At 49.9% G+C, this 12,941-nt stretch overlaps 1 protein-coding gene across 7 annotated transcripts in view; it reads left to right on the top strand.

Annotated features, from left to right (window-relative positions):
* Positions 1 to 939: 939 nt before the first annotated feature.
* DVL3 (dishevelled segment polarity protein 3) overlaps positions 940 to 12,941 on the top strand; it is a 33,882-nt gene continuing 21,880 nt past the window's right edge. For 2 of the 7 annotated variants that reach the window (XM_088170932.1, XM_088170930.1), the window contains exon 1: positions 940 to 1,217. In XM_088170932.1, coding sequence (XP_088027058.1) covers positions 1,051 to 1,217 — 167 coding nt within the window. In that variant the 5' untranslated portion in view covers positions 940 to 1,050. Of the gene's footprint in view, positions 1,218 to 1,479; positions 2,171 to 12,941 lie in introns of those variants that run through there. The other 5 variants (XM_088170929.1, XM_088170933.1, XM_014871591.2 and 2 more) reach the window with 4 other exon arrangements.

Consider the following 12,941-nt stretch of genomic DNA (forward strand, 5'->3'; position numbering starts at 1 on the left):
GAAGAAACCACACAGCCAAAGGGTGCTCTGTTGAAGAAGTCGTGTGGAACAGAGGATGTTCATGAAGAGCAGAGGAAAGAGACTGCTTGGTGAGGAAAAGATCTGAGTACTGGGGTTAGTTGTTGAGTGGTGACAAGGGGTTCAGAGGGAAGCCTCAGCTGGAGAGGAGCTGGGGTGGATGGTAGTCCCTGTGTATGGTGGCCATCTGAGCCACAGCACGGGGAGCTCAAAGGGGTCTGTACATAGGAGGATAGGGTAGAGATGGATATGCCTGATGTTTTGTAAGCTGTACTCATGGGGCACATAGCCGTATGAGGAGCATGGGGAAGGCTGGTATGGGATAAAGGACGAGGGCTGCAGAGATAGGAGGCCTGGGATGTGGACGGAAGCAGAGATTGTGAGATACAGGAATGACCCTGTGTGTGAAGCAATATCAGAGGGTGTAAAGAGGGTGTGAAAGCTGAATGGGGAGCCTGGGAGAGGTATATTCCCATCTGGGGAGTACCAGGCTGTGGACAGGGGGATGTTGATACAAAGTATAAATTCCAGTGCACCCAGGGGGGTTGGGGCTGGAGTGCACAGTCCCAGGGGCCATGCACCCACATGGAGCACAGCAGCAGCGCGGGGGGATGGGTGCCTAGGGGGTCAGGTCCATATGAGAGGGTCCGTTCCAGCCAAAGGGGGGCGGGGGGGGAGGTCTCCTATCGATGCGGGATCTGTCTCGGGGGCAGGGTGCGGGCCAGCATCGTGGCGGAATCTGGGCCCAAGCTGAGCCCGGTCCCGCTCCGTGCCGCGGCCCCACGGGGCGCCGGTTCCGGTTCCGGCGGGGCCGGGACGGAGGGCGGGGCGGGGCCGGCCGAGGCCGAGCCTGCGCCGTGCAGCCGGGCGGCGCTGGGACCCGGAGAACAAGGGGCGCGGGGGGACCGGGCGTGCGGAGGCCGCAGCCGGGCCAGGGTGCAGGCGGGGGCCGGGCCGCGTCTGGGGGTCCAGGCCGGGGCGGAGGAGGCGGCGGAGGCAGAGGCGGGGGCCTGGCGGCCGGGCAGGGGCGCCATGGCGGCGGCCGAGACGAAGATCATTTACCACCTGGACGAGCAGGAGACGCCGTACCTGGTGAAGCTGCCGATCCCGGCCGAGCGCGTCACCCTCGGCGACTTCAAGGGGCTCCTCAATCGTCCCAACTACAAGTTCTACTTCAAGTCCATGGACGACGACTTCGGGTGAGCGCGGGCCCGGGCCCGGTCCCCCGGGGCCACGCGTGGAGCCCGGGCCCCGTGGGCCTCCCCGGGGAGCAGTGGGGGGCGGCCGGGGAACTCCGCCCCTCACGGGGCTGGGGCCGGGGCTAGCCGTCCCCTCGGCCGCGGGAGCGCCCCCGGGACGGCGGGGCCGGGGCCCCTGGGGCGGGGAGGCGCCCCTCTTGTGCCCGGCACGGGGAGGGGGACCCTGATCCATACCCTATCCCCATTGCCTTGAAGAGGATGGGGATGGGGACCCTTGGGTTTTGTCTGGGGGGGACACACCCTCCGTACACCCCAGGACCTGACCTGTGGGAGGCTCGTGGTGATATCCCCTCTGTGTACATTCTCTGGGGTTCCTTGTCCCTGGGTCCTGCCTCCGGGGACAGCCCCACATCCTCGGATCCCTCATCAGCTCTGGGGAAGCTGCCCCATGCTAACTTCTCAGTGAGGGAGCTGGTGATACCTTGCTTTAGGTGCCAGAGGTACCTTGGAGGAGACCATCATCCCCATCTAAGGGTCACCCCCTCCCCATACTCAGGATATTTGGCCAACACGTTGCCTGAGGTGGTATCTCCCATGCAGCCCACATTGGGGTGTCTAGGGTGGCGTCCCCAGGTTGTATCCTACTCTGGACCATTATTCCCCACCAAAAGGGCCTGGGCATCTCCTACTGTGGCTGGAGCAAGTGCCCCTTGTTCCCTCCTCCAAAAGGGTGTGGAGGTAGTGCCACCTCCATCAACCCTTTCCACTAAATGAATTTGGGGACAGTTTTATTTTCCTACCATCCATTTTGGGGAGGGACATCCATTTTGGCAGCTTTGTCCTCTGCATCTCATTTTTTGGAAGAATGCATAGAGAGGACCAACTTTCTCCTCCCCTGCCTCCATGGAGAAGGAGTGAGAGCTCTCCACGTGCTGCCCATCTCTGAGCAAGGGGTAAGACCCACTGTACCCATATACATGTCCCATCCTTAAAGTGAGATGTCCCATTCTCAATCTCTGGTATGGAAGAGAGGTGCAGCCCTGCCTCATATCCCATCTCCTGCAGGGCAACTCTCTTCCAACCATGGTGTTTCCATCACTTGTTTTGTGATGCCCTTTGGTTCCTCCCATCATAGGTGGCTCTTTGGAGGTGAGGAGGTGTGTCCTGTCCCTTGTTTGGATGTTGTACTCACCGATCTAGGGATCCTTTGCCTTCTCCTACCTGTGTAAAATTTGTTGCTGTTCTAGGGGGCAAGTACCATGTAAAGCCAGTTCCCTGAAAGACTGTCGTCTGTTTTGTCCAGATTTCCTACTTGTGACTTTCCTTTAGCCTTTTTGTGGACTTCTTTTTCCATCCTGGGACCCTCTTGGTTTCCACATGTGACCCTTTAGCATTCCTGGGACTTCCGTGTTTGCAGGAGTTGTATGATCCTTCTTCCTCTGAAGATTTAGTGTTTACAGTGGGTCTTGTGTATGGAGCTGGGATTGCAAAGTGTTTTCAGTTTTACAGTCTTCCCAGTGTCTTCTCACTGCACCAAATTCCTCTCTAGGCTGTGATTTTGGCTTGTACTCCATGTTGAACAGGGCTGGGCCTCTTTGGGGCTTAGATGAGGTCTGTGTGGCTGCCTCAGCAGGGGGTGCTCTCCCCTCCTCAGCCAAATTATCCCAGTGCCCAGGGTCCCGTTAGTTTGGGAGGTGCCAGCTTTCAGATGAGGCTTGAAATTTGGAGTTGCTGCTTTGACCACAGTCTAGGACTCTTTGCCTCCCTAAATTCCTCCTGACCCAGTGGAGGGCTTTAGTCCTCAGAAGCTTTCCTGTTCTCTCCTGGCAAACAGAAGTGTCCAGCCCTCATTTTCCATAAATTTCCTCAGCAATATCAGTTGTCCGTGGATTGTTTCCTGTCCCTCAGCTGTTGAGTAACACTGGGTGCTATGAAACAGCTGCCTCTCCCTGTCTCGGAGAGGACCATGTTCATTGGTGGGAGAAGTGAATTCTCCATGCATGCTGTTTGTAAACAAATGCTTTGGGGTCCTTTGAAATGTTGTTCTTGAAGTGAATTCAAACTTGTCTTGAATGAAACATTGCCATGTGGGTGGGAGAGTGTGCAACTATAAACATAGTAATAAATAGCAGCGTCTTGCATTGGGAAGAAGGGTCTGGTGGCAGTGAAGTTTTGTGCTGTGCCTTTTCATCCTCCTCTATCTCTTTAAGGTTCTACAAGAGGAGGTGGTTTATAGATTAACAAAACTCAACAATAAAGCAGCATAGGGAGTGATAGCAGGGAGAGGGGAAAATCACTCATAAGACACCACAAGATCAGTTGTGTCAGAAATGCATGGGATGAGATTTTTGTTGTGACCAGTTGAGCTAATTTGTTTGGGAAGCATAAACTGCTCTGGAAGGGAAGATGCAGCTGAGAGGGGGTCGGGGGCTGTTTGTGGGCAGCCTGTTCCTTGGAGAGGTCCTGGGCAATGAGCTGTGCAGTTGGAGCAGCATGTGCAAGGCCTGGAGTGTGACAGAGAGAGCAAGCCTCTTGTGGTGTCACCATGGTTCATCAGGAAAGATGTCTCTACTGCTTTCCAGAGAGCTGAAGAACGTGCTGGTGGTTGGCTGGAACATGGTGGGAACAATCAGAGCAGGCCAGCTGCAGCCTTGTCTCTGAGAAGCCCTGAAGCCCCAGGCAGCACACAAAATAGAATCAAAGGATCACTTTCGCTTGAAAAGACCTATAAGATCATCAAGTCCAGCTGAAAAATTTCATGGTCGCTAGTAACTGATGTTCATGAGAAAGCGAGCCATTGGCCTGCCGGAGAATCAGAGAAGGGCAGGAGGCACCTCGGCTGCTTGAGTATAAATGCACGGGCAATTAGTGAAAACTAGAAGGACGTTAACAATGGTGGCATTCAGAAGCTGTGTGACAGGGAAAAGTGTTTCTCTCTCACACACATATTCCTCTCAGCTCCTTCCCTGAGGGGATTCCCTCAGGTTGCCTTCTGCCTGGCTTGTGCTGGGCTGCTGTCAGCTGGGCAGTGTCCAGGAGTAGGACCCAGGTTAAAGCCCCCTCAATAAGAGATGAAGTAGATGACCTTAGGGCAGCTGATCAATGAGGAGGAGGCCTGCAGGTCCCATGGTTCAGCTTTGGACCTTCTGCAGGTTTGGCATAAACCAAGCTTTTCCTCTCATCTATTATTAGGAACAGAGGCATCTCACCTTCCAGAGCCAGCTGGAGCAGGATGTCTAATGTTTCCTCTCACCTCTGCCCAGTCTGAATCTTTCTCACTCTTCCTCCTTTTTTCCAGGCTGTGGATCTCCAGTCTGGTATTCCCTTCAGCTCACCCCATCCCCAAGGCAGTATTACAGCCTCAGTCTTGGTGTGTGGGATTTTTCATTCTTTTGTTTATCTTGTTAATATTTGTTTGCTCTGAGAATCAGAGATGTGATGGAGCAGCTTCAGTGTTTACATCTCCTTGGAAATGTGAACTGAGGTTCCCCTGGGTGGCTGTGGAGTTGTCAGATTATGGCAGGAGTTAGTGCTCAGTTTCAAATAATTAAGACCTCAGAGTGGTGTCACTTCTGGGTGGCAAGAAGGAGAAATGAGAATTCATACACCTGGTCCTGGGGAGAGGAGTTGTGAGCAGCAGGAAGGCTGCAGAATTTTGTTCCTGATGCAGTGGGCTCCAGCTGTACATAACAGGGTGCAGATAGCTGTGCCTTGTTGGCTTTGTGTGTAGCTAATCCCAGAAGTGGAGGCACATGAAGGTCAGCTGATGGATGGTGTGAGTGTGGCAGTGCCCAGATGTGGTAGACTCTTCTTGGACCTGAGGTGCTTTGTGTGGATGTATCTCACCATGAAGTGTGGAACTACCCTTGGCTGCTAACGTTGCACTCATTAGAGAAGGAAGGTTTCTTCCTGCAGCTTGAATCTTTGCATTCAGTGTTTCACAGGTAAGAGCTGTGTGCTGGTCAGCAGGAGAGCACCTTAGATCAGTGCAGTGCTGTGACTGCTTGTGAGATCCATATTCTCCATCAGACCTCCACCAGGTTTTTCATGGGATTTTGAGCAGACTTTTAAATTTAATTTATTTTCCTTTTCTTTATCTGTAAAATGGAATTTCCAACTGTGCCTTGTCTTGTCCACTTGACACTGGAAGTTTCTTGGGCAAATATTTGTGTGGCTCTTAGCATGACAGAGCTCTCAATTCCGTAGAGGTGCTGCAAGAACAGGATTAAATCTGGGCACCTATGCAGTTGGGAAGGGAAGAACCATGCAGGTGGTCTGTAGTTTGTAGTTTGCTGAGACATAGGCTTCAATCATATGTAAAGTGTTGTCTCCTACCCGAGTCCGTAATGAGAAATTTACCTGGGCAGCGTGGACTTCTCACTATCCAGGTATTGTTCACATTTACCTGAGCTGAACTACAGATTTGTCTTTTCATCTGGTACAACTCTGAGAATATTCTTGTATTAGCTGAAATGTGATTTCTTTTGATTCATTTTCTGTTCCTTATTGATACTGCTCATTTTCTATCAATCAAAATGTGTTTGCATGGGGGCCTGCTAAAGTTTAAGCTAAACTTTTCAGAGCAGTTTAATTTCTGTATCCAGGTAAATCCTTAGCACTTGGCCTGAAGTTCTGCCTTTTCTTTCCATAAATTGTGGAGTTCCTGAAAGTTTGGATTTCCTTTGCATGTGAAGAAATCACTTTGTTGATTATTTCACTTATCTTCACTTGGCCACCTCCCCTCTTCTAGACTGGAAAGCAGAAAGGCCCCATTCTTCTGCAAGGGGATCAGTCCTCCCTCCCCATCCTGCTGGTTCTGCATTGCTGGGAGAACACCAGTGGTCTGAGGTACAGTGGTGGGATGGTGCTGCTCCTCCTGCCACTGCTGGTTTCTCCCTCTTGCAGATCTCCATTCCAATTTCAGTTTCATAGCTGTGGTGAGCGCTTCCTTGGTCTCAGCTGCGAAGTGAAAATTGGTATCCAGCTAATCACTGGCCCAATATCTTATCCAGACCTGCTTAATTATCACCTGCTCTCCAAAGCTGGGTTCGAGGCAGTGATTAGGACAACCCTCTGGAGGCAGAACAAAGCGAGCGCTGCTGGAATTCCCAGTGTAGGGGTCAGATGCCATTGGTATTTGGCGGCCTCATCTCTGCACATGTGCATGAGGAAATGCGTTGATGCTCTCTGAAAGTCTGAGTGATTTATTTTTATTGCAGGGTCTTTTTGAAATTGATACCAGCGGTGACTGTCCTTCTGGCTGGAAATGCTGGGAGCTGGAGAAGACATCCTAAACTTAATAAGCAGTGTCAGTTTCTAAGCAGTGGTGAGCACTGGCATGGTGCCCCTGCCTCTCCTGCCAGCTCTTTGTAGCATGTGTTGGGGGAGTTGTTTTATTTTGATTTTGGGAACTTCTAAAATTTTATTTTTAATTGGAAACTTTTGCTGTCTCCAGAAGACCTTTGCCTGTCCCATTCCCCTTGTGGAGACTGCTTCCATGTCAGCATGGATTTCATGCTGGGAGAGGTTGGCAAGAAGTCTGTGAGTGAAAGGCCTACAGAACTCCCTTGCATGCTCACGTTCTTTGTGGTGGTGACAGCATGGCCCTGCTGGAAGGTGGCCATCACTTTTTTCCAGTTTCTGGTCAGTCCCTGTCCATTCCATGTGGAAGGGAGCACTTTACACATGAGAGGCCACAGCACCCCATCTGTTGTGCTCCAGAGGATGTGTTTCCATGCCTGCTGTGAGGTGAGCTGCCCTGGTTAGCAAGGGCCCACCAGCAGTTACTTCAGACATTTTGCGTGTAGGTTACTGCAGCCTGTGCCTCTGTCTCCTGAGCTGCTGAGGATTTGGCAGAGAGCTGCTAACCACTGTCTGCATTTGTGGTGGGGAGTTCCTGTAATGCTGCCTGTGCTGGGGGTGGCCCATGGACACTGGAGCTGATTTCTGGCTGCAGCTGCTGCTGGAGGCCGTTTCCAAGAGTTGTGGTGGTGGGGACTACAGCAGTGCCAGGGCTGAGGCGAAGATGGAGCTGGTTGGTTAACAGTATTCCTTGCTTCCCTGCACTGTATTGTCTGTGCCTGGCCCTGTGTGTCCTGCTGTTCAGACCCAGTTATTACTGACTCCGTAGGTGTCCGGCGTCCTCACTTGTGGTTGGAGCTGTGCTCTGAAGGCCACATTGGATGGCAGTCACAGCCTGGTTTCTTTGCCCACGGGTGGTGTTCGGAAAGCCAAGTTTGCCAAATCAGGCTGCAGACCAATTTCCCTAAGGCCTTGTGTGTCCTATGCAAACAATGAAGCTTTACAACGGCTATTGAACTAGTTTGCAGCCAGAACTGGCTAGAAAATTTTTTGACTGAATGTATTTTCTCCCAAAATATGGTGTTATGTTGAAGCCAGCATTTTTCTTGGAGAGGCATTGTTTTCAGTTATGTGTTTGATGGGAATGTTTCTTAATTTTAAGCCCCTTTTGTCATTTCTGAAAAAAAGAGAAAAAAAGAAAGGTCAAGAAGCCTTTACTCAGCCATGTGAATGCAGCTGTTTTGGTGCAGTTCAGAGTTTTGAAATCATCTGGAGGACTCTGGTCCTCCAAATTCCAGCACAGAGCAAAAGCTTCCTTGATGTCTCAGAAATTGCTGCAGAGTAAATCAGTGTGCCCTGGCGGTGGTACAGCTGTGCTCCAGCATGGTTCAGTCATGGTCAAGGCAAAAGAAAAAATGGGTCCTAAACCACCATAATTTGGGTCACAGCCTGAGCGTTTTTTGTTGTTATGGGATGATAGCGGTGGCCTCACTGCTCAGATTTCTGGTTCCTGCTGAGATACATGTTTTTCTGAAGTGAACTTTAGAATTTCATCTAGAACTCTACTGTTCCTGAATCCCAGACATTGGCTCACTCACAGGGTGGGTACTGGGTGTTCTGGGTGGTAGTGCAAGCAGTGATGTTCCTTCCTACATGGCTGCAGTGAGAGCAGGATGTTGCTGGGGAGGCAGTATTTTATAATGGACTTTGAGAAGGAAGATGCAGGCTTGCATGGGTGGAAGTAGATGGTCAATGAGCCCAACGTCATTGTGCTTGGAGGACTGGGCTTTCAGTAAGTCCCTCTTCTCCATCAGGCTCCTGGCCTCTTTCTCCTGTGATTTCTTCACCTGGTCTCCTAGCAGTTGTGAGCTCTTGAAGGTGGAAGCAGCCACCCATCACTGTGCATGTGGGGATGCTCAGGAAAAAAGGGTCTGTCAATATAAGCAAAGAAAATCTGGTTTCCCCGCAGCTTTTCTGCTGCACACGTGAGTTTGGCTTCAATCCTCTGTCAGGGTGGGCATCAGGCCCTTCATCTAGACTTGAAAGCTGTATATTAGAGGTGTAGGGAGCATAGTTGAAATTCCTGAAGTCCTTTTTGAGCTCAGTGTACTTAAAGGGGGTGGGAAGCCTCTTCCATGTCTGCATGGCAGTTGCTGAACTGTTTTGAGCTGAGAGTACCTGCTGTAATGAATTGCTACTCCTCCACCCTTGACTGCATCCAAATAGATAAAACAACGTTGTGGTTTAAGATATTTGATCTGTGAAAAAGTCCATGAAGAGGAGCTGGGCTTGCAGAACATAACAGATACTGAGTTCACAGGAAATTGCCTTCATGTTGCACCAGCTTTGCATCGTGCTGCACGTCTAATGAGGCAGCAGTCAGGGCTGTGTTTTTGGTGTTTCGTATTGATTTCCTCCTCTCTCCATCCCTTGTTTGTTATTCAGAGCCTGCCCTTCTGACCTATGCTGGATGGATTGTTGTTTTCCAGAAGGGGGATGTGGCACCACGTGGCTACCTTACTGTTTGTCCCGCTGGTGCTGGCTTGTTAGGCAGCAGCTGGCAAATTAAGTAAAACTTAATCCCGCTGGTGGCTGCTGTTGGAAATTTTTGGACCAAATCCTTTTGTAAAGGCTTTTTGGAAGGCGTTTCAATAAGGTACAAATAGGGGAATTAGTCTAATCTCTGTGACTTTGTCTGCTTTGTCCATGTGCTTATCTGTATAATGCAGTGGTGGCCTTAGGAGAGAGTGTGAGCTTTTGGGCTGTGGATATCACTGTCCCTGAGGACTGCATTAGCTTGCAGAGCTGAAGCATTAGTGTTTCCCTGAGCTCCAAAGCCCTTAGTTTCACTTGTTTCCATTGCTATGTTGTTACTACTGTAGCACTAATATTAAACCCATCCAGGAATGGGCTGGAACTCTTCGGAGGCTTTGGCAGGCAGAGATGCCTGGTGCTGACCTTCCTGTGCAGTGTAATTCTGCATCACAGTGGAGGGTTGGGACTGTTGGGGTTGTTGTATCAGTTATTTATTAAAGGGGACATGCCAGAGGCATTGTTTTTCCACAGCTAGCATATGGAAGGCAGCAGAAGCAGCATTTGGGTACTCTACTCCACTAAATCCTTTGTAGTGATTATCTTCTCACTGAGTATCTGTCCTTATGTATTGTTGGCTACAATTTTTTTAGGATATTAGAGCTCACAGTGTGAGCAGTGACTGACTTGCTGCAGTGGGAGTCTCTCCTCCTGGTCCTGGCTGAAGTGGGAAAGGCTTCCTCACATGACTTGGAGCAAAGCTCTGTTTCTGGGAGAGCTGTCACTGGCTGCTATGTGGGAAGGTCTTTCCTCTGCTGGTTTTTGACCTGCCCCTGGGGTTTGGAGAGGAATTTATTTGCTACGTGGACACTCTGATCACTGGCAGCTGTCTCTGATAGGCTGGGAATTCTGGGTCTGGGTAACAGAGTTTGTGGACTTTTCTTTGTTTGCTGCTGGCTACAGGTTGGTTCCGGGGACATGGAGAGTCTGCCAGAGGTGTCTGTGTTTCAGAAGCTCTGACTCTGCATGGATTATAATATTATATATTATAGCGGGGAAGCTGGTGTTAGCACAGTAACCTCCCCCTGCCTGGGCTTCAACTCTTTCCCTCAGCATTACTCTGACCACCTACCCATGGTCTTTTTGTGTCTCCTGATCTGTGAGCAAACAGGTTGTCCCCTGTACACTGCATTGTGCTGTGCTGCTGTTGTTGACAGCCAGAGCAGTGTCAGCAGTAGGTGACAACCTTGGCTTGGTGGCCCGATGCCATCAGGGCAGGCAGAAAGTTGCTGCAGTGCCGATGGCTGTTGCCTGGTTGGCCCCGGGGTGCAGCAGCTTCTCGAACTGAAGCTTTTTTCGGAAGCTGTGATGGATATGCAAACTCTGCACTTGTGTTTGCATACAGCTAACCAGCTGTCCCAGTTCATTCAACCCTGCCTAGCTCAACCAGTATGTTAGTGCCATTCACACAGAAACTTGCGTGTGGGCCCAGCTGGGGCTGTGCCACACTGGAAATCCATATAGGGCCTTAATGCATGAATCCTTGCTATGTGTTCACTGTGTTCATTTGAGCTTTCTTGCTGGTTTTTGTGGCTCTGAGAAGGATGGATTTTCATGGTTCTGGTTGCAGAACTGAGTCCCTTATGGGAAACCTGCCTTAGACCTAGAGCTGGTAAATGAACCTTTAGGTCCCCAAGGGGATCCTGTGAGGTGGATTTTTCTCCTAGACTAAAAACGTATTGTTTCAGCTGAGGCCAAAAGGTTAGACTTGGAAAAACTCTTTAAGACTATTCCTTGTCTAGTTCTGGAAGTGTCAGGGGACTTTGAGGATGTCAACATCTGCATCAGTTTAGGGTAAGCTTTGGGTTTCCTTGGGCAGTTCCAAACTAACACAAGGTGTGTAACATCTCTGCCGGTGTGCATGATTTTGGAGCTGGGTCTGACTCAGCTGTGCCATGTAGAAGGGTTTGTAGATTTGAGATGGGGACTGTGTCTGGCCATGTTGACTGTAGGGTCCAGCTCTGCTCCTGGTTGATAAACACATGGTGCAGGCACTAAGTGTTTGTGGTCACTCTACATGTAACTTACAGGAGAATGCTTCAAGGGAACTTGATGTCAGTATTTCAGATAATTGGGAAGCTCACAACTCAAATGGTCTTGACTTACCAGCAGATCCACAGACACAGGAAATGGTCCTATTGCAGTAATAACATGTGATGAGTATTTCTGGACTGCCTTTGCGAATAGTTAATGTGTAGAATGACCAGTTCAACACAGTTACCGAGCTCATGGGATATTTGCAGACTTGTAGACAGGTTGTTTGGCTTTCCACTGCACTCTTCCGTCCTTGAAGGACCTAGGAGTTGGCAGTTTTGTCTTTCAGACCCTCCACAGGAGGAACACTTCATGTCATGTGATGGTGATTTCTGGAGGTCAATGGCCATTACCCAGTCTTTGGTGCAGTTGCCAGAGACAGCAGGTGGGAGGTTTTGCATGGTATGTGACAGGGTCAGGTCCAGGAGTTCACAGTGGTAAAGAAAAGCAGCAGTGCTACAGTGATCCAAAACACTGTCCTCTTCTAAACTGAGGGGAAGTTTGCCCTCTTTTTGAAAAGGAAAATGATTCCTGGTATAGAGGTGAGTCCTGGTAGGACCTGAATTCTCTACATGGGAACTGTGAAGACTTTTTGATTTACAGTAATGAATTGGGTCCTACTATATGGCTTTCATCTGCTTTCTGGACCTCTCGTTGAGTAAGTTGTGTGCCAGCACATGCATGGTTTGATTAGGACTGAAGCACCTTTGTCTCTTTCTCCCAGTAGTTGAACAGTATTTTCATGCTTGCTGGGTTGTTGGCTGGGAGGGCAAGCCTGGCAGGCCTGGTAAAGGATGCTTAGTAGGTTACTTGTTGTATTCAAGGGTTTGGCCCCATGTCTTGAATGGAGTTTGGTGAATAAGATTGGTGTTAGTGAAATAGATGAAGTACATAAAAGACTACTAAAATGTGCTCTATTTGCTGGGGTTTTTTACAGGGAATTTTTTATACCATCCACTACATGACTCCATCAAAAGCAGATGAGGGAGAAAAAGAATGAGTGTCCCTGGCCTAGCAATGGTCAGACAGGTTTCTTATGAGTGTTCAGATCCCTCATGCTCTCTTCTGCCTCCTGCATTTTTAGGACCAGAGGGATGTAGTATCAGTGTTTGTCCATTTTTCAGAGTACTGCAATAGCTTGGGATCAGGGACAGAGTTCTGTCTTTACCACCATGCAACTGTTGTAACACTAAAAAAGGCCTTCTTCGCATGAGTCCTTTTCATTGTCTTTGACAAATGTTTTATGGTGAAAGTTTGTTGTGAGCTTTATTAACTGCCTGTTGGTTTTATGGGGGTTCTCTGTATGTCTTACAGACCCAGTTAGCAGTGCTGTTGCTGATGGCAGCCCAGTTGGATGTGGCAGAGTAGGTGCAGCCATCTACAGCCTGTCATGCTCAAGACCCCTTCCTATTGGGTAGGAGGTTGAGCCGGTTTCCTGGGGACACTCTTGCAAAATTGTTTATGCGAGGAGAGAGTAATGTGAGCTGGTCAGTGTCTTGAGGACAGGACACATGTAGAGCCTGCTTTGTCATCTCCTCGTGGAGATCTGTCATTAAATCAAATTAATTATTAACATGATGGGGGGGAAATGAACCTTACTCCTCTTCCCCACAGGCATCTGCTTTGGTCTGTGTGGTCCCAGACCTGCTCTGGAGGTATCTGGCTTGCAGAAGGGTGGTCCTAGAGTATAGGGCTGGTGCTGGGCAGGCTGCTATGCTGGCAGCCTGTGACAAGGAGGTGCTGGTGAGCAGACTACTCTGTGCTTCTCCAGGTGTGGAAGTCCAAGCTTTCAGACTT

The sequence above is a fragment of the Sturnus vulgaris genome, chromosome 10, assembly GCF_052056855.1.
Source record: "Sturnus vulgaris isolate bStuVul1 chromosome 10, bStuVul1.hap1, whole genome shotgun sequence".
Taxonomy (NCBI): Eukaryota; Metazoa; Chordata; class Aves; order Passeriformes; family Sturnidae; genus Sturnus; species Sturnus vulgaris.